The sequence below is a fragment of the Rana temporaria genome, chromosome 5 (assembly GCF_905171775.1).
Source record: "Rana temporaria chromosome 5, aRanTem1.1, whole genome shotgun sequence".
NCBI classification, from domain to species: domain Eukaryota; kingdom Metazoa; phylum Chordata; class Amphibia; order Anura; family Ranidae; genus Rana; species Rana temporaria.
In genome coordinates this window covers 426,078,857-426,102,699 of record NC_053493.1, presented here as the reverse complement: position 1 = coordinate 426,102,699, position 23,843 = coordinate 426,078,857, and the positions used below count along the sequence as shown (strand labels likewise).

Genomic DNA, 23,843 nt, shown 5'->3' with positions numbered 1-23,843 from the left:
GTCAGAGACTGCAGACATGGTATATGAGATGATCTGAGACTGCAGACATAATACAGGAGATGATCAGAGACTGCAGACATAGTACAGCAGATGATCAGAGACTGCAGACATAATACAAGAGATGATCAGAGACTGCAGACATAATACAGGAGATGGTCAGAGACTGCAGACATGGTACAGGAGATGATCTGAGACTGTAGACATAGTACAGGAGATGATCAGAGACTGCAGACATAATACAGGAGACGGTCAGAGACTGCAGACATAGTACAGGAGATGGTCAGAGACTGCAGACATAATACAGGAGATGGTCAGAGACTGCAAACATAGTACAGGAGACGGTCAGAGACTGCAGACATAGTACAGGAGACGGTCAGAGACTGCAGACATGGTACAGGGGATGGTCAGAGACTGCAGACATAGTACAGGAGATGATCAGAGACTGCAGACATAATACAGGAGATGATCAGAGACTGCAGACATAATACAGGAGACGGTCAGAGACTGCAGACATGGTACAGGAGATGGTCAGAGACTGCAGACATAGTACAGGAGATGGTCAGAGACTGAAGACATTGTACAGGAGATGATCAGAGACTGCAGACATAATACAGGAGATGGTCAGAGACTGCAGACATAGTACAGGAGATGGTCAGAGACTGCAGACATAGTACAGGAGATGGTCAGAGACTGCAGACATAATACAGGAGATGGTCAGAGACTGCAGACATAGTACAGGAGATGGTCAGAGACTGCAGACATAGTACAGGAGATGGTCAGAGACTGCAGACATAATACAGGAGATGGTCAGAGACTGCAGACATAATACAGGAGATGGTCAGAGACTGCAGACATAATACAGGAGATGAACAGAGACTGCAGACATAATACAGGAGATGGTCAGAGACTGCAGACATAATACAGGAGATGGTCAGAGACTGCAGATGTAGTACAGGAGATGGTCAGAGACTGCAGACATAGTACAGGAGATGATCAGAGACTGCAGACATAATACAGGAGATGATCAGAGACTGCAGACATAATACAGGAGATGATCAGAGACTGCAGACATAATACAGGAGATGATCAGAGACTGCAGACGTAGTACAGGAGATGGTCAGAGACTGCAGACATAGTACAGGAGATGATCAGAGACTGCAGACATAATACAGGAGATGATCAGAGACTGCAGACATAGTACAGGAGATGATCAGAGACTGCAGACATAATACAGGAGATGATCAGAGACTGCAGACATAATACAGGAGATGATCAGAGACTGCAGACATAATACAGGAGACGATCAGAGACTGCAGAGATTGCTGATCCCGAATCCAGAGCACTCATCCCTATTCTTCACAGTAGTCAGAGACCCCCCATCACCAGACCACACCTCTTCCCATAGGATTATATCTGCATGTCGGGTCATTTATTCCTGTTGCTTATCTCTCTTGTGTAGACATCCAAAAGTCATGAGTTACTGGGTGCCACCATCTTGGATGTGACGTGATGTAATATTCCTTTTAATCCTCCTCGACAGCTACATAAATGGTATGTAGGGATGTGAGGGGAGAGAGGAGTGTAGCTGGGCCAGCACAGACAGTAATTAGACACTCCCAGAGGAGGTGGGGGATAGGATATAGGGGGTGGGGCGGCTGATCTCAGCTCTCCATAGACACAAAGATGGATCTCTGGTGGCCTCATTGTCACCTCTCTGATTCCCACCCCACAATAGGGTGACCCTTCCGTACATCACACTCTGCTATGGACTATGACCCCAATATTCATAGGGAGGTTCTCTTATACTATATACAGATACAGAGGATTATAGGAGGAGGACGGGGGAGGGGCATACGGGATCTTCTCATCCAACCTCTAGACTGGAGCTGAAAAGAAAGAGAAATAATCAGTGCGGAGAATGAGGGCCGATTCCTAATCCCAAAACCCACCCATCCCCCGTATTCTGTCCATATTGAATAGAGATAGGGGGCCAAATTCCCAAAAACGTAGCCTAACTTAAATTTCAGCAGTTAAGTTACACTGACTTAAAATTTCTACCTAAGTGCCTGATCCACAAAGCACTTACCTAGAAATTACACGCCGTGTAGCTTAAGTGCCGCCGTCGTAAGGCGGTCCTCCTCTCCGGGGGGCGTGTAAAATTTAAATGAGGCGCGCTCCCGCGCCGGCCGTACTGCGCATGCGTGTGACGTAATTTTCCCGACGTGCAGCGCGCGAACGTAATTTACGCCGGGCTTTGTGGATTGCGACGGGACACTAAAGTTGCGATGGGTGAAAAAAAAAAAAAAAAGGGAAAACAAAAACAAAAAAGAAAAATTGTCAGCGTCGCTCGGCATGCATTCCTGAGAGGGAGAACTCCATGCCAATTTTCAAAGAAAAAAACGGCATGGGTTCCCCCCCCAGGAGCATACCAGGCCCTTAGGTCTGGTATGGGTTGTAAGGAGACCCCCCCTACGCCGAAAAATCGACGTAGGTGGTCCCCCTACAATCCATACCAGACCCGTATCCAAAGCACGCTACCCGGCCGGTCAGGAATGGGAGTGGGGACGAGCGAGCGCCCCCCCCCCCTCCTGAGCCGTGCCAGGCCGCATGCCCTCAACATGGGGGGGTTGGGTGCTCTGGGGCAGGGGGGCGCACTGTGGGCCCCCCACCCCAGAGCACCCTGTCCCCATGTTGATGAGGACAGGACCTCTTCCCGACAACCCTTGCCGTTGGTTGTCGGGGTCTGCGGGCGGGGGCTTATCGGAATCTGGGAGTCCCCTTTAATAAGGGGGCCCCCAGATACTGGCCCCCCACCCTAAGTGAATGGATATGGGGTACATCGTACCCCTACCCATTCACCTGGAGGCAAAGTGATAGTTATTAAACACACAACACAAGGGTTTTTAAAATAATTTATTATTCTGCTCCGGAGGCCCCCCTGTCTTCTTTATTAGCTCTATTACCAGGGGGGGCTTCTTCTTCCGCTCTCCGGGGGTCTTCTTCCACTCTCCGGGGGTCTTCTTCCACTCTCCGGGGGTCTTCTTCCGCTCTCCGGGGGGGGGGGGGGTTTCTTCTCCGCTCTCCGGGGGTCTTCTTCTATCTTCGCCGCTCTCCGCTGTTGACTCGGCGCACCCCGGTTCTTCTGCAGCTCTCCGGTGCCTTCTTCTTCAGCGCTGGCTGCCTGCTATCTTTGTGTGTTAGCTCAATTACTAGCAGGCAGCCAGCGCGGTCTTCTGTGACGTCAGGGTCTTCTTCTCCCTTCTTCCGATGTTGCCTCGTCGCCTGTTGTCACTGCAATGATGGAAGCGCACCTTGCATCCCATTTATATAGGCATCACCGTCCCATCATGCTCCGGTAGGTACCCACGTGGTGGGTGCACGTGGGTAGGCACCCACCACGTGGGTACCTACCGGAGCATGATGGGACGGTGATGCCTATATAAATGGGATGCAAGGCGCGCTTCCATCATTACAGCGACAAGAGGCGACGAGTCAACATCGGAAGAAGGGAAGAGAAGAAGGTGACGTCACAGAAGACCGCGCCGGCTGCCTGCTAGTAATTGAGCTAACACACAAACATAGCAGGCAGCCAGCGCTGAAGAAGAAGGCACCGGACAGCTGCAGAAGAACCGGGGTTCGCCGAGTCAACAGCGGAAGAGGGGAGAAGATAGAAGAAGCCCTCCGGAGTCCGGAGAAGCCCCCCCCGGAGAGCGGAGAAGACCCCCCCGGAGAGCGGAAGAAGAAACCCCCCCGGAGAGCGGAGAAGACCCCCGGAGAGTGGAAGAAGACCCCCGGAGAGCGGAATAAGAAGCCCCCCTGCTAATAGAGCTAATAAAGAAGACAGGGGGGGCCTCCGGAGCAGACTAATAAATTATTTTAAAAAGCCTTGTGTTGTGTGTTTAATAACTTTAACTTTTTGCCTACAGGTGAATGGGTAGGGGTACGATGTACCCCATATCCATTCACTAAGGGGGGGGGCCGGTATCTGGGGGCCCCCTTATTAAAGGGGACTCCCAGATTCCGATAAGCCCCCGCCCGCAGACCCCGACAACCAACGGCAAGGGTTGTCGGGAAGAGGTCCTGTCCTCATCAACATGGGGACAGGGTGCTCTGGGGTGGGGGGGCCCGCAGTGCGCCCCCCTGCCCCAGAGCACCCAACCCCCCCATGTTGAGGGCATGCGGCCTGGCACGGCTCAGGAGGGGGGGGGGGGCGCTCGCTCGTCCCCACTCCCTTTCCTGACCGGCCGGGTAGCGTGCTTTGGATACGGGTCTGGTATGGATTGTAGGGGGACCCCCTACGTCGATTTTTCGGCGTAGGGGGGGTCTCCTTACAACCCATACCAGACCTAAGGGCCTGGTATGCTCCTGGGGGGGGGAACCCATGCCGGTTTTGATTTTACAAATTGCCGTGGAGTTCTCCCTCGGGAATGCATACCAAATGCCGTCGCTTGAATGGGCCTTTACAAGGTGTGACTAATTTTACACATTGTAAAACCAGCCCTAGTTTTGCGCAAGCAAATCGGAACTTACGCAGAAATCACAATGCTGAAAACCGTTGTGGATCTGCTTAAGTCCTCATTTGCATACTCAAAGCTGCATTTCAATGAGAAATGCCCCCAGCGGCGGATGCGGTACTGCATCCTAAGATCTGACCGTGTAAGTGTCTTACACATGTCAGATTTTCTGCCTAACTTTGGAAAAAGCCTTTTGAGGATCGTTTCCAAAGGTAGGCACAGACTGAACAGCAGTTAAGTCTGCGTATCTCTTTTGAGAATTTGGCCCAGGGTGTCCATATTGTTCCTCCTCTTCCTACCCAACTTTGTCCTCCATATCACCTCTCCTCCTACTTCCTACCCAACCTTGTCCATATCATTTTCCTACTGCTCCCGTTGTCCATATCATCTCTCCCACTTCACCTGCCCAACCAAGTTGTCCGTATCAACTCACCTCCTGATTCTGTCCAACCTCATCCATATCACCCCTCCTCCTCCTTCTCCTACCCAACCTTGTCCATATCATCCCTCCACCTGCTCCTGCCCAACCTTGTCCATATCATCCCTCCTCCTGCTCCTACCCAACATTGTCCATATCATCCCTCCTCCTGCTCCTACCCAACCTTGTCCATATCATCCCTCCTCCTGCTCCTACCCAACCTTGTCCATATCATCCCTCCTCCTGCTCCTACCCAACATTGTCCATATCATCCCTCCTCCTGCTCCTATCCAACCTTGTCCATATCATCCCTCCTCCTGCTCCTACCCAACCTTGTCCATATCATCTCTCCTCCTCCTGCTCCTATCCAACCATGTCCATATCATCCCTCCTCCTGCTCCTACCCAACCTTGTCCATATCATCCCTCCTCCTGCTCCTACCCAACCTTGTCCATATCATCCCTCCTCCTGCTCCTACCCAACATTGTCCATATCATCCCTCCTCCTGCTTCTACCCAACCTTTTCCATATTATCCCTCCTCCTACTCCTACCCAACCTTGTCCATATCATCCCTCCTCCTGCTCCTACCCAACCTTGTCCATATCATCCCTCCTCCTGCTCCCACCCAACCTTGTCCATATCATCCCTCCTCCTGCTCCTACCCAACCTTGTCCATATCATCCCTCCTCCTGCTCCCACCCAACCTTGTCCATATCATCCCTCCTCCTGCTCCTATCCAACCTTGTCCATATCATCCCTCCTCCTGCTCCTACCCAACCTTGTCCATATCACCCCTCCTCCTGCTCCTACCCAACCTTGTCCATATCATCCCTCCTCCTGCTCCTACCCAACATTGTCCATATCATCCCTCCTCCTGCTCCCACCCAACCTTGTCCATATCATCCCTCCTCCTGCTCCTACCCAACATTGTCCATATCATCCCTCCTCCTGCTCCTACCCAACCTTGTCCATATCATCCCTGCTCCTGCTCCTACCTTGTCCATATCATCCCTCCTCCTGCTCATATCCAACCTTGTCCATATCATCCCTCCTCCTGCTCCTACCCAACCTTGTCCATATCATCCCTCCTCCTGCTCCTTCCCAACCATGACCATATCATCCCTCCTCCTGCTCCCACCCAACCTTGTCCATATCATTCCTCCTCCTGCTCCTTCCCAACCATGACCATATCATCCCTCCTCCTGCTCCTACCCAACCTTGTCCATATCATCCCTCCTCCTGCTCCTACCCAACCTTGTCCATATCATCCATCCTCCTGCTCCTATCCAACCTCGTCCATATCATCCATCCTCCTGCTCCTACCCAACCTTGTCCATATCATCCCTCCTCCTGCTCTTACCCAACCTTGTCCATATCACCCCTCCTCCTGATCCTACCCAACCTTGTCCATATCATCCCTCCTCCTGCTCCTACCCAACCTTGGCCATATCATCCCTCCTCCTACTCCTCCCCAACCTTGTCCATATCATCCCTCCTCCTGCTCCTACCCAACCTTGTCCATATCATCCCTCCTCCTGCTCCCACCCAACCTTGTCCATATCATCCCTCCTCCTACCCAACCTCATCCATATCATCCCTCCTCCTGCTCCTACCCAACCTTGTCCATATCATCCCTCCTCCTGCTCCTACCCAACCTCGTCCATATCATCCCTCCTCCTGCTCCTACCCAACCTTGTCCATATCATCCCTCCTCCTCCTGCCCAACCTTGTCCATATCATCCCTCCTCCTGCTCCTACCCAACCTTGTCCATATCATCCCTCCTCCTGCTCCTACCCAACCTTGTCCATATCATCCCTCCTCCTGCTCCAACCCAACCTTTTCCATATCATCCCTCCTCCTGCTCCTACCCAACCTTGTCCATATCATCCCTCCTCCTGCTCCTACCCAACCTTGTCCATATCATCCCTCCTCCTGCTCCCACCCAACCTTGTCTATATCATCCTCCTCCTGCTCCTACCCAACCTTGTCCATATCATCACCCCTCCTACCCAACTTTGTCCATATCATCCCTCCTCCTGCTCCCACCCAACCTTGTCCATATCATCCCTCCTCCTGCTCCTACCCAACCTTGTCCATATCATCCCTCCTCCTGCTCCCACCCAACCTTGTCTATATCATCCTCCTCCTACTCCTACCCAACCTTGTCCATATCATCCCTCCTCCTGCTCCTACCTTGTCCATATCATCCCTCCTCCTGCTCCTACCTTGTCCATATCATCCCTCCTCCTGCTCCTACTCAACCTTGTCCATATCATCCCTCCTCCTGCTCCTACCCAACCTTGTCCATATCATCCCTCCTCCTGCTCCTACCCAACCTTGTCCATATCATCCCTCCTCCTGCTCCTACCCAACATTGTCCATATCATCTCTCCTCCTCCTCCTACCCAACATTGTCCATATCACCCCTCCTCCTACCCAACCTTGTCCATATCACCCCTCCTCCTTCTCCTACCCAACCTTGTCCATATCATCCCTCCTCCTGCTCCTACCCAACCTTGTCCATATCATCCCAGTTGATGGTGGCTTCACATGTGGACTCTCTGATCAGAAGTGCATTCTTTGATCAAAAGTGCGAGTTAAAAAACAGGATTTGGCTATCATTTGCTTCTGCTTGCAGATTTTTTTTCCCCTCTTTTTCTCTGACACTTTTTAAACAGCTTTTTTTTCTTTTTCCTTTCTGCTAATTAAGGGGAGGGTTTAATTGTTCACAGGTGTGTGTTTGTTCACAGGTCTTCACAGGTGAGTATAAAGTGGCTGTACAAGCTCCCAGAGGAGCTCGCTCCCAGTTGATGGTGGCTTCACATGTGGACTCTCTGATCAGAAGTGCATTGTTTGATCAAAAGTGCGAGTTAAAAACCAGGAGTTTGAAACAGGAGGTAAGACAGGAGTCTTCATTATTTTTTTCAATCACTGATCCAGAACAAGCTTGCAGCTAATAAAGTTGGAACTCTTGCTATATAGATTCAGCGGTGCAGCAGACGCTCTCTCCTTAGTCTGCTCACCCCAGGGATAGTGAGAGCAGGACGCTCTCAAACGAGTCGGCTCTCCCCAGGGATAGTGCAGCCAGGCAGGGTCCACCACACCCCCCTAGCCAATTGATCCAGGGTTGCACCGATCGCCGTTAAGGGGTCAGGAAGGAATTTTTTCCCCCGATCGCTGCAGATTGGCACAGCACGCCTGGGGTTTTTCGCCTTCCTCTGGACCAATCGGGGAGAGAAGACTCAACGAGTGACGGCTCACTTGGACAGTCTTCCACCCATCACGTCCGGCGTCTCGCGGCTCTTCCCGCATCCGCGCCAGACCAGGCCTCATTCGCGGCCGCCGCAATTAGGAAAGACTGACGACAATGTGACTGGCGACAATGGCTAATCTGCGATACTCTGCGGACTCTATTCGGGGTCTGAGACAATTCGCAACAGCATTACCAGCCGTCACCAAAAAGGCCTTAAAAATAGAGCAACTTTTGAGATTCGATCGACGATCGACCATCAAAAATTTTAACTATTTAACCCAGCTCGAGCACATATCATGTGCTTTGATCAACACAAGATCGGCAGTAAAACACCGATTAGAAATCCACGATTTCTTACTACAAAACGATCTAGACTGCCTCTTTATTACAGAAAGCTGGCTCTCAGACGACTGCAACACCATTCTCGGAGAATTGGTGCCAGAAAACTATCGCATTATAACGGAAAACAGAATAGGGCAAAGAGGAGGAGGCCTGGCGGTGATCCACAAGAATCACATTACAATCACTAAGCCAGCCCTTCAAAATCCTCTTCCATTCATGGAAACCCTTACTCTTCAACTTCAAACTTCCCCCCAGGAGACTGTTCACATTCTCCTCTGCTATAGGCCACCTGGGCCAAAATCGCAGTTTTTGCCATCATTAACGGAGTTTATATCCACTTATACCCTTAACAGCAAACACCTTTTGCTGCTCGGGGATTTCAATCTGTGGGCCAACTCCGCACAGGATCCCATTGCGGACGCCTGCATTGATCACCTGGAGGGATTAGGACTACAGCAACTTATATGCGGGCCAACACATGCTTCAGGTCACACACTCGACCTAATTTTCAGACAAAATCTGAAAATAAGCATTTTAGAAAATGAACCATTGCCATGGACAGACCACCATGCAATTAATTTCATAATCTCCAAAATTCCCCCAGTGATAAAAGCACCCAAGCCGGTGACAATACACTGGGCTAGATCTCAGAAGAAGCTCCATTCGGAACTCTTCAAATCTACCTTGGGAAACAGAATCAAAACAATCCATCCACATCAAACAGCCGCAGATACACTGGATGCCATAAACGCAGCTCTGCTACAGTCAGCCGATTTAGTAGCACCGAAACGCAAAGCCTGCATCCGAAAAAGAAAGTCTGGCTGGTTCAACAACCAGCTGTCGCTTCTGAAGCAAGAGCGCAGAAGGGCGGAAGCCGCCTGGAAAAGAAGCCCTTCAGAGGATAACCTCATCATCTACAAGGCAATAACAACACGATATCATAAAGAAATCTTCAAAGCCAAGAAACATCATTTTTCTATGGCGATTAACAGCGCCCTAAACCGCCCCCGCGAACTCTTCAAGATGGTCACCCAGACCATGAATCCAGGATGTCTTGAAGTCCCCAACTCAGACACCCAAGAGTTCTGCAATGAACTATCGGATTTCTTCATCAACAAAATTGAAAGAATCCGGGAAAGCATCATGCAAAACAATACCCCCCTCAACCCCACCGTCAATCAACCACAAAACACCCACAGAAACGCTCTACAATCAACAAAGTTCACTCTGGAACCGATCTCCATCGATACCACAAAAAATATCATTGGTGCTTTGCGGAACAGCACATGATATCATCCCCACCAAACTGCTGAAGGAATGTGCCGACATTCTGGCACCACCCATCACACAGCTTATAAACCAGTCATTTAAGGAAGGCACAGTGCCATCCCTGCTGAAAGAGGGCACAATCCAGCCCATCTTGAAAAAACCTAACCTGGATCCCAAGGACCCAACTCACCGCCGTCCCATAACAGGCCTAAATGTTCTCTCCAAGATAATGGAGAAAGTAGTGGTACAACAGCTGCAACAGCATCTAGATACCCACAATCTACTGGATCCATTACAATCAGGCTTCCGTCCCGGACACGGGACAGAAACGGCCTTACTCAAAATATGGGACGATGCCCTCGAGGCCGCAGACGAAGGAGAATCTTGTCTCCTGGTTCTGCTGGACCTAAGCGCAGCCTTTGACACGGTAGACCACAAACTGTTACTGATGCGACTAGCCAAGGTAGCAGGAGTCGCAGAAGGTGATTTACCATGGTTTTCTTCCTTTCTTGAAAACCGATCACAAACAGTTAAATTGGGTTGTTTCACGTCGGAAAAGCGCACGGTGTCATGTGGAGTCCCCCAAGGATCCCCCCTGTCACCGGTGCTTTTCAACATCTATCTTCGCCCTCTCTTTGATATTATCAGTAGCCAAGAACTACTCTATCACTCTTATGCAGACGATACGCAACTGTATTTTCGCATCTGCAACAAAAAGGATCATCATCTCAGTTTAGAGAAATGTCTCTCTTTGATAGAAAACTGGATGACTAAGAGTTATCTTAAACTCAACAGTTCAAAAACAGAACTCCTTATGTTTCACGCCAGCCGAAAGAGTCAACTGGCAACAACCTGGACACCGCCGCCCATTCTGGGCCAAAGCATCACCCCTAGCTCCAAAGTCAAAAGTCTCGGGTCATCTTCGACACCTTCATGACAATGGACGCACAAATAGGGTCAGTAGTCAGCGGAGCGCACCATTTGTTGCGCCTACTACGCAGACTTATTCCATTTATCCCCAAAGAAGACGTAGCAGTCGTGGTGGGAACAATCGTGAATTCCAGACTGGACTATGCTAACGCCCTTTACCTCGGACTCCCAAAGTACCAAATCTCCCGTCTGCAAGTCGTACAGAATACGGCCGCCAGACTGGTGACTGGGAAAAAAAAATGGGAATCAATCTCACCTTCGTTGAGAACCCTTCACTGGCTGCCAGTAAAAGACAGAATTGCATTTAAAACACTCTGCCTGACACATAAGTGCATCCATGGGAAGGCTCCGCAATATCTTTGCGACAAGATAGAACCTCACAATTCGAATCGCGTTCTGCGATCCACCGACCAAAATCTGGTCAGGGTACCAAAAACCAAATACAAGTCCAAAGGAGAAAGAAGGTTTGCTTTTCAGGGTCCGAGACTATGGAACGCTTTACCAACCAGCATTCGCTTGGAGGAAAACCACCTGACTTTCAGAAGACGGATCAAAACTCTGCTCTTTTGATGTCATGAGACACGAACAACTAGCGCCCAGAAGCGATTCAGTTCGCATGCGCCGCGCTTTATAAGTTTTTCATTCATTCATTCATTCATTCATCCCTCCTCCTGCTCCTACCCAACCTTGTCCATATAATCACCCCTCCTGCTCCTACCCAACCTTGTCCATATCATCCCTCCTCCTGCTCCTACCCAACCTTGTCCATATCATCCCTCCTCCTGCTCCTGCCCAACCTTGTCCATATCATCCCTCCTCCTGCTCCTACCCAACCTTGTCCATATCATCCCTCCTCCTGCTCCTGCCCAACATTGTCCATATCATCCCTCCTCCTGCTCCTACCCAACCTCATCCATATCACCCCTCCTCCTGCTCTTATCCAACCTTGTCCATATCATCCCTCCTCCTGCTCCCACCCAACCTTGTCCATATCATCCCTCCTCCTTCTCCTACCCAACCTTGTCCATATCATCCTCCTCCTACTCCTACCTCGTCCATATCATCCCTCCTCCTGCTCCCACCCAACCTTGTCCATATCATCCCTCCTCCTGCTCCCACCCAACCTTGTCCATATCATCCCTCCTCCTGCTCCTACCCAACCTCGTCCATATCATCCCTCCTCCTGCTCCTACCCAACCTTGTCCATATCATCCCTCCTCCTGCTACTACCCAACCTCGTCCATATTATCCCTCCTCCTGCTCCTACCCAACCTTGTCCATATCATCCCTCCTCCTGCTCCTACCCAACCTTGTCCATATCATCCCTCCTCCTGCTCCTACCCAACCTCATCCATATCACCCCTCCTCCTGCTCCTACCCAACCTTGTCCATATCATCCCTCCTCCTGCTCCTACCCAACCTTGTCCATATCATCCCTCCTCCTGCTCCTACCCAACCTTGTCCATATCATCCCTCCTCCTGCTCCAACCCAACCTTGTCCATATCATCCCTCCTCCTGCTCCTACCCAACCTTGTCCATATCATCCCTCCTCCTGCTCCTACCCAACCTTGTCCATATCATCCCTCCTCCTGCTCCTACCCAACCTTGTCCATATCATCCCTCCCCCTCCTCCTGCCCAACCTTGTCCATATCATCCCTCCTCCTGCTCCTACCCAACCTTGTCCATATCATCCCTCCTCCTGCTCCTACCCAACCTTGTCCATATCATCCCTCCTCCTGCTCCTACCCAACCTTGTCCATATCATCCCTCCTCCTGCTCCTACCCAACCTTGTCCATATCATCCCTCCTCCTGCTCCAACCCAACCTTGTCCATATCATCCCTCCCCCTCCTCCTGCCCAACCTTGTCCATATCATCCCTCCTCCTGCTCCTACCCAACCTTGTCCATATCATCCCTCCTCCTGCTCCTGCCCAACCTTGTCCATATCATCCCCCCTCCTGCTCCTACCCAACCTTGTCCATATCATCCCTCCTCCTGCTCCAACCCAACCTTGTCCATATCATCCCTCCTCCTGCTCCTACCCAACCTTGTCCATATCATCCCTCCTCCTGCTCCTACCCAACCTTGTCCATTTCATCCCTCCTCCTGCTCTTATCCAACCTTGTCCATATCATCCCTCCTCCTGCTCTTATCCAACCTTGTCCATATCAGCATTACAGCCAGAATTTTCAAAAGTCTAACAGCAGAGGGCACCATCATCCACCCCCCCGTTACCCCCGAGCAGCCTGGAGCTCATTCATAGAAGGTTACAATGAATCAGCGGGAGAGATCATCACCGGATCCAACCCTCCCGGATCACTCCAAGATCTCCGTCACACTCACCCTCTCAATGCCTACTAAACGTGCTGTACATCCCCGGGTGCATCTTCCCAGCGTTCTCCACCTCCTTACACCGATACTTCCTCAGAGTCTGACGCCCCTATAGAGAGAGAGGAGGGGAGATCACATTACACAGCTGCTTTGTCAAAATTGAAAGAGCCAACTATGGAAGAAAATCTCCGATCCCGTTCACCGCACCATTGTATACTGACACTGGTTACAAATCAAGAGAGAATATCCTTATTGTAGTGCAGGTCTGTCCACACCTACTGTACTTGTGCATCAGGCTGACATTCTAAATGAATTGCAGTAACACGCATGTTCTGTCCCCCCCATACTGTGTCTTGAAAAAGTATTCATACCCCTTGGAATTCCCCACATCTTGTCATGTTACAACCAAAAACATAAATGTATTGTATTGGGATTTTATGTGAGAGACACAAAGTGTCACATAATTGTGAAGTGGAAGGAAAATGATACAAATAAATCTGTGAAAAGTGTGGGGGAGGGGCATTTGTATGGCGCCCCCTTTACTCTGATAACTAAAATCTAGTGGAACCAATCACCTTCAGAAGTCACCTGATTAGTAAATAGAGTCCACCTGTGTGTGATGTAATCTCAGTATAAACACAGCTGTTCTGTGAAGCCCTCAGAGGTTTGTTAGAGAACCTTAGTGAACAAACAGCATCATGAAGGCCGAGGAACACACCAGACAGGTCAGGGATAAAGTTGTGGAGAAGTATAAAGCCAGGTTAGGTTATAAAAAAATCTCCCAAGCTTTGAAGATCTCACGGAGCTTCTGTTCAATCCATCATCGGAAAATGGAAAGAGTACGGCACAACCGCAAACCTACCAAGACATGGCCGTCCACCTAAACTGACCGGGCCGGGCAAGGGGAGCGTTCATCAGAGAAGCAGCCAAGAGGTATCCATGGTAACTCTGGAGGAGCTGCACAGCTCAGGGGGGAGAATCTGTCCACAGGACAACTATTAGTGGTCTCTCCACAAATCTGCCCTTTATGGAAGAGTGACAAGAAGAAAGACATTGGAGAAAGAAAGACATAAGAAGTCCTGTTTGTAGTTTGTGAGAAGCCATGTGGGGGAGGGGACACAGCAAACATGTGGGGGAGGGGACACAGCAAACATGTGGGGGAGGGGGACACAGCAAACATGTGGGGGAGGGGACACAGCAAACAAGTGGGGGAGGGGACTTAGCAAACATGTGGGGGAGGGGGACACAGCAAACATGTGGGGGAGGGGACACAGCAAACATGTGGGGGAGGGGACACAGCAAACATGTTGGGGAGGGGACACAGCAAACATGTGGGGGAGGGGACACAGCAAACATGTGGGGGAGGGGGACACAGCAAACATGTGGGGGAGGGGACACAGCAAACATGTGGGGGAGGGGACACAGCAAACATGTGGGGGAGGGGACACAGCAAACATGTGGGGGAGGGGACACAGCAAACATGTGGGGGAGGGGACACAGCAAACATGTGGGGGAGGGGGACACAGCAAACATGTGGAAGAAGGGGCTCTGGTCACATGACACCAAAATTCAAATGTGTTGGGAAAACTAACACTGCACATCACCCTGAACACACCATCCCCACCGTGAAACATGGTGGTGGCAGCATCATGTGGTGGGGATGCTTTTCTTCAGCAGGGACAGGGAAGCTGCTCAGAGTTGATGGGAAGATGATCACCAATGTAAAATAATATTTAATAAAACAGATGTAAGTGTCCACCTGCTGGATGAAGTGAAACTGGAGAACTGATACCAGGAAGGACTGATTCGCATTTTTTGGTTTTAAACTTACCGCCCTTAAGTGTCGTGTCAGGATGCATTCTTCAACCTTAGATATAACAGAGTGAGAGTCGTATTCAAACTTGTAACAACCAAAGCAGTTATAGGTCCTCTGTGGAGACAAAATGATAGGAACACATGATCATCACTGAGGTCAGATAGTAGAGCAGTGTGGAGTAACTCATTCACAATGTACAGAGTGGAGAAGTTTGGAGTGTGTAATACATGATGTACTGGGGGAATAATATGTAAATGAGAGGCACCTGAGCCCCGCCCCTCTATAGCCCCACCCTGGTATATAACCCACCAATCACCAGGCTTGTCAGACACTTACTGCGTTTTTTACAACCTTGCAGTCCGGTTTGCTCCAGTCATGTTTGCGGCATGACGTCTGTTTCACCAGAAACTCCACATTGACGAATATCCTGGCATTGTACACCTGCAAGAAGATGAAGACAGTGAAGGGGCGGGGTTACACTCGCTGTTATACTCCGCCCATAACGCTTCTCCCCCATGAGCACTCGTGGGAGGAGTTTTCACTTTTAAATTGTTTTAATTGCTGGCCTGGATTTTATGGACTACCCTCGTGTTACCTGCCCTGACCCCTGCATGGACCTGACTCCTCTCTAAATTTGTACCTGCCCTGACCCCTGCATGGACCTGACTACTCTTTCAATTGATACCTGCCCTGACCCCTGCATGGACCTGACTACCCTCTGGATTGCTGTTTTCACTGACACCTGCATCACATAGACCTGAAGCCTCTCTCAATTGTTACCTGCCCTGACCCATGCATCACATAGACCTGACTACTCTCTTGATTGCTGTCCGCCCTGACCCATGTCTGGACCTGACTATTCTCTCAATTGTTGCCTGCCCTGACCCCTGTCTGGACCTAACTACTCTCTGTATTGCTGCCTACCCTGACCCCTGCATGGACCTGACTACTCTCTTGATCCCGCACCTCAGGTAGTCCAGTGTCCCCTAGATCCCGCACTTCGGGTAGTGCAGTGTCACCTAGATCCCGCACCTCATGTAGTCCAGTGTCACCTAGATCCCGCACCTCGGGTAGTCCAGTCTCACCTAGATCCCGCACCTCAGGTAGTCCAGTGTCACCTAGATCCCGCACCTCGGGTAGTCCAGTGTCACTTAGATCCCACACCTCAGGTAGTCCAGTGTCCCCTAGATCCCGCACCTCGGGTAGTCCAGTGTCCCCTAGATCCCGCACCTCGGGTAGTCCAGTGTCCCCTAGATCCCACACCTCAGGTAGTCCAGTGTCTCCTAGATCCCGCACCTCGGGTAGTCCAGTGTCACCTAGATCCCGCACCTTGGGTAGTCCAGTGTCACCTAGATCCCGCACCTCAGGTAGTCCAGTGTCTCCTAGATCCCGCACCTCAGGTAGTCCAGTGTCCCCTAGATCCCACACCTCAGGTAGTCCAGTGTCCCCTAGATCCCGCACCTCAGGTAGTCCAGTGTCCCCTAGATCCCGCACCTCGGGTAGTCCAGTGTCCCCTAGATCCCGCACCTCGGGTAGTCCAGTGTCCCCTAGATCCCGCACCTCAGGTAGTCCAGTGTCCCCTAGATCCCGCACTTCGGGTAGTCCAGTGTCCCCTAGATCCCGCACCTCAGGTAGTCCAGTGTCCCCTAGATCCCGCACCTCAGGTAGTCCAGTGTCCCCTAGATCCCGCACTTCGGGTAGTCCAGTGTCACCTAGATCCCGCACCTTGGGTAGTCCAGTGTCACCTAGATCCCGCACCTCAGGTAGTCCAGTGTCACCTAGATCCCACACCTCAGGTAGTCCAGTGTCACCTAGATCCCACACCTCAGGTAGTCCAGTGTCACCTAGATCCCTCACCCCGGGTAGTCCAGTGTCCCCTAGATCCCACACCTCAGGTAGTCCAGTGTCACCTAGATCCCTCACCTCGGGTAGTCCAGTGTCCCCTAGATCCCGCACCTCAGGTAGGCCAGTGTCCCCTAGATCCCGCACCTCAGATAGTCCAGTGTCACCTAGATCCCACACCTCAGGTAGTCCAGTGTCCCCTAGATCCCGCACCTCAGGTAGTCCAGTGTCCCCTAGATCCCACACCTCAGGTAGTCCAGTGTCCCCTAGATCCCGCACCTCAGGTAGTCCAGTTTCCCATAAACCCCGCACCTCTGGTAGTCCAGTGTCCCCTAGATCCCGTACCTCGGGTAGTCCACTGTCACCTAGATCCCGCACCTCAGGTAGTCCAGTGTCCCCTAGATCCCGCACCTCAGGTAGTCCAGTGTCCCCTAGATACCACACCTCAGGTAGTCCAGTGTCCCCTAGATCCCGCACCTCGGGTAGTCCAGTGTCCCCTAGATCCCGCACCTCAGGTAGTCCAGTGTCCCCTAGATCCCGCACCTCAGGTAGTCCAGTGTCCCCTAGATCCCGCACCTCAGGTAGTCCAGTGTCCCCTAGATCCCGCACCTCGGGTAGTCCAGTGTCACCTAGATTAGGGTGACCAGACATCCCCAGTTTCAGGGGACAGTCCCCTGATTGAGGACAATGTCCCCGGACCAAGTCTGTCCCTGGTTTTGTCCCCAGATTGGATTTAATAGGGGGGAAGGGAAATTTCAAAGACAGTCAGTGCAGAATTAAAATAAAAAAATTAGAATTACACCCCCCCGCTCCGCCGTGCCTACTAGTTTATGGGGGTATATTTTTTCCATTATCTGTGCCCCTTTCTAAACATGTGCTGGTCGGAGCGGAGGGAATATTTCTTCAGTTTCGGGCGCATGCCCATTCAGCTTTGCTCGCATGTTCTTCTGCCTTGGCTCAAATCCCGGCCAGCTGCCTGCCTGCTTATCTCCTTGCCTTCCCTGGCGGAGTGATCTTCCTCCTTTCCTCATCCAGTAGTAGCCGGGGGCCCGAAGAGTAATGCCGCGTACACACGGTCGTTTTTCGGCATGAAAAAAAACGACATTTTCAGCATGTCCAAAAACGAAGTTTTTCCAACTTCATCATTAAAAACGATGTTGCCCACACACCATCGTTTTTGAAAAATGATGAACAAAGCGCGGTGACGTACAACACGTACAATGGCACTCTGAAGGGGAAGTTCTATATTCGCCTTGGGGTTGCTTTTAGCTGATTCCTTGTTAGTAAAAGACGATTCGCGCTTTTCTGTCTGTTACAGCGTGATGAATGTGCTTACTCCATTATGTATGGTAGTTTTACCAGAACGAGCGCTCCCGTCTCATAACTCGCTTCTGGGCATGCGCGGGTTTAAATTGACGTTTTAGCCCACACACGATCATTTTTTACAACCCGAAAAACGACATTTTCAAAAACTATGTTAAAAAAAAATTCAGAAGCCGAAAAACGATGTGAAGCCCACACACGATGATTTTAAATGACGTTTTTAAAAACGTAGTTTTTTCATGCCGAAAAACGACCGTGTGTACACGGCATAAGACTTGAGAGGCTGTGAGGCGGCGGCGACGGGCAGAGAGTCGCTGATTACCACCATTACTAGTAAAGAAAAAATATGTCCCCGGATTTCATTTTAAAAATCTGGTCACCTTAACCTAGATCCCGCACCTCAGGTAGTCCAGTGTCCCCTAGACAGTTATGTTGGGGTCCTCCAACCCTCACCCTGAGCTCCCCCGGCACTCACCTCCTCCTCGGCCTTCACTACGGACGTCATCCTGTATCTGTTCATTAGATCTTTCTCATGGAACTTCTCCATCACCAGCCGGACCATCTGGTTCTGGTTCTCGGACAGTTCTTCTGCCGGGACATCGGCCTGGACTCTGAGGACCAGCAGAGCGCTGACCAGTCCCCATCCTGCGGCCAGATTCATGGCGGTCCTTTATGGAGTGGAGCTCAGTCACCTGATAATGGAAGTCAAAGTGTCACAGAGGGGAGGGACACCAATCTTTTTTGGGGGGATGCAAAACATTTTTAAAAAAATATCAATTGCAGCCACTGTGCCCATCAAACGCAGCCACTGTGTCCATTAAACGCTCCCACTGTGCCCATCAAACGCAGCCACTGTGCCCATCAAACGCAGCCACTGTGCCCATCAAACACAGCCACTGTGCCCATCAAACGCTCCCACTGTGCCCATCAAACGCAGCCACTGTGCCCATCAAACGCAGCCACTGTGCCCATCAAACGCTCCCACTGTGCCCATCAAAAGCAGCCACTGTGCCCATCAAACGCTCCCACTGTGCCCATCAAACGCAGCCACATGTGCCCATCAAACGCTCCCACTGTGCCCATCAAACGCAGCCACTGTGCCCATTAATTGCACCCACTGTGCCCATCAAGCAAAGCCACTGTGCCCATCAAACGCTCCCACTGTGCCCAAACGCTCCCACTGTGCCCATCAAATGCAGCCACTGTGCCCATCAAACGCAGCCACTGTGCCCATCAAACAGCCACTGTGCCCATCCAACGCTCCCACTGTGCCCATCAAACGCAGCCACTGTGCCCATTAAACACAGCTACTGTGCCCCATCAAACGCAGCTACTGTGCCCATCAAACACAGCCACTCTGCCCATTAAACACAGCTACTGTGCCCCATCAAACGCAGCTATTGTGCCCATCAAACACAGCCACTGTGCCCATCAAACGCAGCTACTGTGCCCATGACACGCTCCCACTGTGCCCATCAAGCGAAGCCACTGTGCCCATGAAACGCTCCCACTGTGCCCATCAAACGCTCCCATTGTGCTCATCAAATGCAGCCACTGTGCCCATCAAACGCAGCCACTGTGCCCATCAAACAGCCACTGTGCCCATCAAACACAGCCACTGTGCCCATCAAACACAGCCACTGTGTCCATCAAGCACAGCTACTGTTCCCCATCAAACGCAGCTACTGTGCCCATCAAACGCAGCCACTGTGCCCATCAAACGCTCCCACTGTGCCCATCAAATGCTCTCACTGTGCCCATCAAACACAGCCACTGTGCCCATCAAACGCAGCTACTGTGCCCATCAAACGCTCCCACTGTGCCCATAAAATGCACCCACTGTGCTCATCAAATGCTCCCACTGTGCCCATGAAACGCAGCTACTGTGCCCATCAAATGCTCCCACTGTGCCCATCAAATGCACCCACTGTGCCCATCAAACACAGCCACTGTGCCCATTAAACACGGCTACTGTGCCCCATCAAACGCAGCTACTGTGCCTATCAAACGCAGCCACTGTGCCCATCAAACGCTCCCACTGTGCCCATCAAACGCTCCCACTGTGCCCATCAAACACAGCTACTGTGCCCATCAAACGCTCCCACTGTGCCCATCAAATGCACCCACTGTGCCCATGAAACGCTCCCACTGTTCCCATCAAGCGAAGCCACTGTGCCCATCAAATGCTCCCACTGTGCCCATCAAACGCAGCCACTGTGCCCATCAAACGCTCCCACTGTGCCCATCAAACTCAGCCACTGTGCCCAAACGCTACCACTGTGCCCATCAAACGCTCCCACTGTGCCCATCAAACACAGCCACTGTGCCCATTAAACACAGCTACTGTGCCCATCAAACACAGCTACTGTGCCCATCAAACGCAGCCACTGTGCCCATCAAACGCTCCCACTGTGCCCATCAAACACAGCCACTGTGCCCATCAAACGCAGCCACTGTGCCCATCAAACAGCCACTGTGCCCATCAAACGTTCCCACTGTGCCCATCAAACACAGCCACTGTGCCCATCAAACACAGCCACTGTGCCCATTAAATACAGTTACTGTGCCCCATCAAACGCAGCTACTGTGCCCATCAAACGCTCCCACTGTGCCCATCAAACACAGCCACTGTGCCCATCAAACGCAGCTACTGTGCCCATTAAACACTCCCACTGTGCCCATCAAACGCAGCTACTGTGCCCATTAAACACTCCCACTGTGCCCATCAAATGCAGCTACTGTGCCCATTAAACACTCCCACTGTGCCCATCAAATGCACCCACTGTGCCCATCAAACGCTCCCACTGTGCCCATGAAACACAGCTACTGTGCCCATCAAATGCTCCCACTGTGCCCATCAAATGCACCCTCTGTGCCCATGAAACGCTCCCACTGTGCCGATCAAGCGAAGCCACTGTGCCCATCAAATGCAGGCACTGTGCCCATCAAACATTCCCACTGTGCCCATCAAACCCAGCCACTGTGCCCATCAAACAGCCACTGCGCCCATCAAACGCTCCCACTGTGCCCATCAAACGCAGCCACTGTGCCCATTAAACACAGCTACTGTGCCCATCAAACGCAGCTACTGTGCCCATCAAACGCTCCCACTGTGCCCATCAAACGCAGCCACTGTGCCCATCAAACGCAGCCACTGTGCCCACCAAACACAGCCACTGTGCCCATTAAACGCAGCCACTGTGCCCATCAAACGCTCCCACAGTGCCCATCAAACGCTCCCACATTTTGTTACAACCAAAAACATAAATGTATTTTATTGGGATTTTATGTGAGAGACACAAAGTGTCACATGATTGGGAAGTGGAAGGAAAATGATACAAATAAATCTGTGAAAAGTGTGGGGGAGGGGCATTTGTATGGCGCCCCCTTTACTCTGATAACTAAAATCTAGAGGAACCAATCACCTTCAGAAGTCTCCTAATTAGCAAATAGAGTCCCCCTGTGTGTCGTGTAATCTCAGTATAAATACAGCTGTTCTGTGAAGCCCTCAGAGGTTTGTTAGAGAACCTTAGTAGACAAACAGCATCATGAAGGCCGAGGAACACACCTGACAGGTCAGGGATAAAGTTGTGGAGAAGTATAAAGCAGGGTTCGGGTTATAAAAAAAATCTCCCAAGCTTTGAAGATCTCACGGAGCTTCTGTTCAATCCATCATCGGAAAATGGAAAGAGTATGGCACAACCGCCAACCTACCAAGACATGGCCGTCCACCTAAACTGACCGGGCCGGGCAAGGAGAGCATTCATCAGAGAAGCAGCCAAGAGGCCCCATGGTATCTCTGGAGGAGCTGCACAGGAGCTGCACAGCTCAGGGGGGAGAATCTGTCCACAGGACAACTATTAGTGGTCTCTCCACAAATCTGCCCTCTCTGATTTTTACTGGTCCTATCTATGCGCCTGGTTCATAGAATCCGATACGCATAGATAGGGCTGAGATCCGACAGTGTCACACTGTGTTACACTGTCGGATCTTTTTTTGGATTTAAAAATGGCGCCGGGGGCGTTCCCGCTGATTTACACTGAATAATATGTAAATCAGCGAGATACGCGAAATTCGCGAACGTACGCGGACCCGACGCTGTGTTCTTACATCGTTTCCGTAGCGCGGTACCCGTCGTATACTTACCCCTGCTAAAAGCAGGGGTAAGTATTGTTAAGTATGGCCGTCGTTCCCGCGTCGAATTTGAAATTTCCTACGTCGTTTGCGTACGCCGATTCACGAACACGCGCGTCGCAAGTCCCGCTCACGTCGCAACCACTGACGTCCTATTGACGTCAGTGGGAGCAATGCACGCCGGGAAATTCCCCGGACGGCGCATGCGTATTTAAATCGGCGCGGGAGCGCGCCTGATTTAAATAGTACACTCCCCCAGCCGCGGAATTAGAATTCCGCCGGGGGAGTTAGGATCCGCCGTCGCAAGTTTGGAGGTAAGTGTGTTGTGAATTTGACACTTTCCTCACAAACTTGCGAGGGCGGATCTTAAAACACATAGGTTACACGGATCTAAAGATCCGCTAACCTTTGTGAATCTGGCCCAAGAAGTCCTGTTTGTAGTTTGTGAGAAGCCATGTGGGGGAGGGGACACAGCAAACATGTGGGGGAGGGGAGAGGGGACACAGCAAACATGTGGGGGAGGGGACACAGCAAACATGTGGGGGAGGGGACACAGCAAACATGTGGGGGAGGGGACACAGCAAACATGTGGAAGAAGGTACTCTGGTCACATGACACCAAAATTCAACTGTGGGGGAAAACTAACACTGCACATCACCCTGAACACACCATCCCCACCGTGAAACATGGTGGTGGCAGCATCATGTGGTGGGGATGCTTTTCTTCAGCAGGGACAGGGAAGCTGGTCAGAGTTGATGGGAAGATGGATGGAGACAAATACAGGACAATCTTAGGGGGGGGGGTTCACCTTCCAGCAGGACAACGACCCTAAAGTACAGCCAGAGCTACAATGGAATGGTTTAGATCAAAGCCTATTCATGTGTTAGAATGGCCCAGTCACAGTCCAGACCTAAATCCCATTGAGAATCTGTGGCAAGACATGAAAATTGCTGATCACAGACGCTCTCCATCCAATCTGACAGAGACAGAGATATTTTACAGAGAAGAAGAATGGAGGAGAAATGTCCCTCTCTAGATGGGCAAAGCTGGTAGAGACACCCCCAAAAAGACTTGTAGAGAAAGGGGGTCCTACAAAGTATTGACCCCGGGGGGCGCCATACAAATGCCCCTCCCCCCCACACTTTTCACAGATTTATTTGTATCATTTTCCTTCACAATTATGTGACACACTGTGTCTCTCACATCCCAATAAAATACATTTACGTTTTTCAGGTTGTAAAGAGATTTCAAGGGGTATGAATACTTTTTCAAGGCGCTGTATATGAGTCAGCCATGTATATAATATACAGTACAACATATAGAATAGATGATACATACGTGTGTCTGGCGCTCCGGTTGGGTTGCAGGGGGTCCGTCGGATCTCTTGGAATGACAGTGGAGGGGAAGAGGAGGAGGGGCAGAGGAAGTGGGGGGCCGGCCCAGAGAGGGTAGGGGGGCATCTGGGAGGAAAACATCTGCTTTGAGGATTTCATCATAAATATTGTTTTTTTTTTGTTTAGTTTTATGCATATGTCTCTTTTTTTAACCAATTTGTAAAAATAAAATTCTATGACTTTTACTATGTTTTTGTAATTTCTGGGTAGTCCATTTTCCCTGCTGTTCCCCCCCCCCATCCATATAAACACTGATTCAGAAAGAATTGCGCT

The 23,843-nt window shown here is 51.0% G+C and overlaps 1 protein-coding gene across 1 annotated transcript; it reads right to left on the bottom strand.

Annotated features, from left to right (window-relative positions):
* Positions 1-1,266: 1,266 nt before the first annotated feature.
* On the bottom strand, positions 1,267-23,603 carry LOC120941742 (retinoic acid receptor responder protein 2-like). Its single transcript, XM_040355372.1, has 6 exons — positions 23,515-23,603; positions 18,518-18,734; positions 15,214-15,318; positions 14,893-14,991; positions 13,074-13,170; positions 1,267-1,886 (listed from the first exon to the last, which is right to left on the bottom strand). Exons 2-5 carry the CDS (start codon positions 18,701-18,703, stop codon positions 13,078-13,080), a joined length of 483 nt encoding a protein of 160 aa, XP_040211306.1. The 5' UTR covers positions 18,704-18,734; positions 23,515-23,603; the 3' UTR covers positions 1,267-1,886; positions 13,074-13,077.
* Between the last annotated feature and the right edge of the window lie 240 nt (positions 23,604-23,843).

Coding starts and splice junctions, on each gene's coding strand:
- LOC120941742 (XM_040355372.1), bottom strand. CDS start 18,703: ATGAATCTGGCCGCAGGATGGGGACTGGTCAGCGCTCTGCTGGTCCTC. Junction 15,319..18,517: donor TAGTGAAGGCCGAGGAGGAG/GTGAGTGCCGGG, acceptor ATCTTCTTGCAG/GTGTACAATGCCAGGATATT. Junction 14,992..15,213: donor GCAAGGTTGTAAAAAACGCA/GTAAGTGTCTGA, acceptor TTGTCTCCACAG/AGGACCTATAACTGCTTTGG.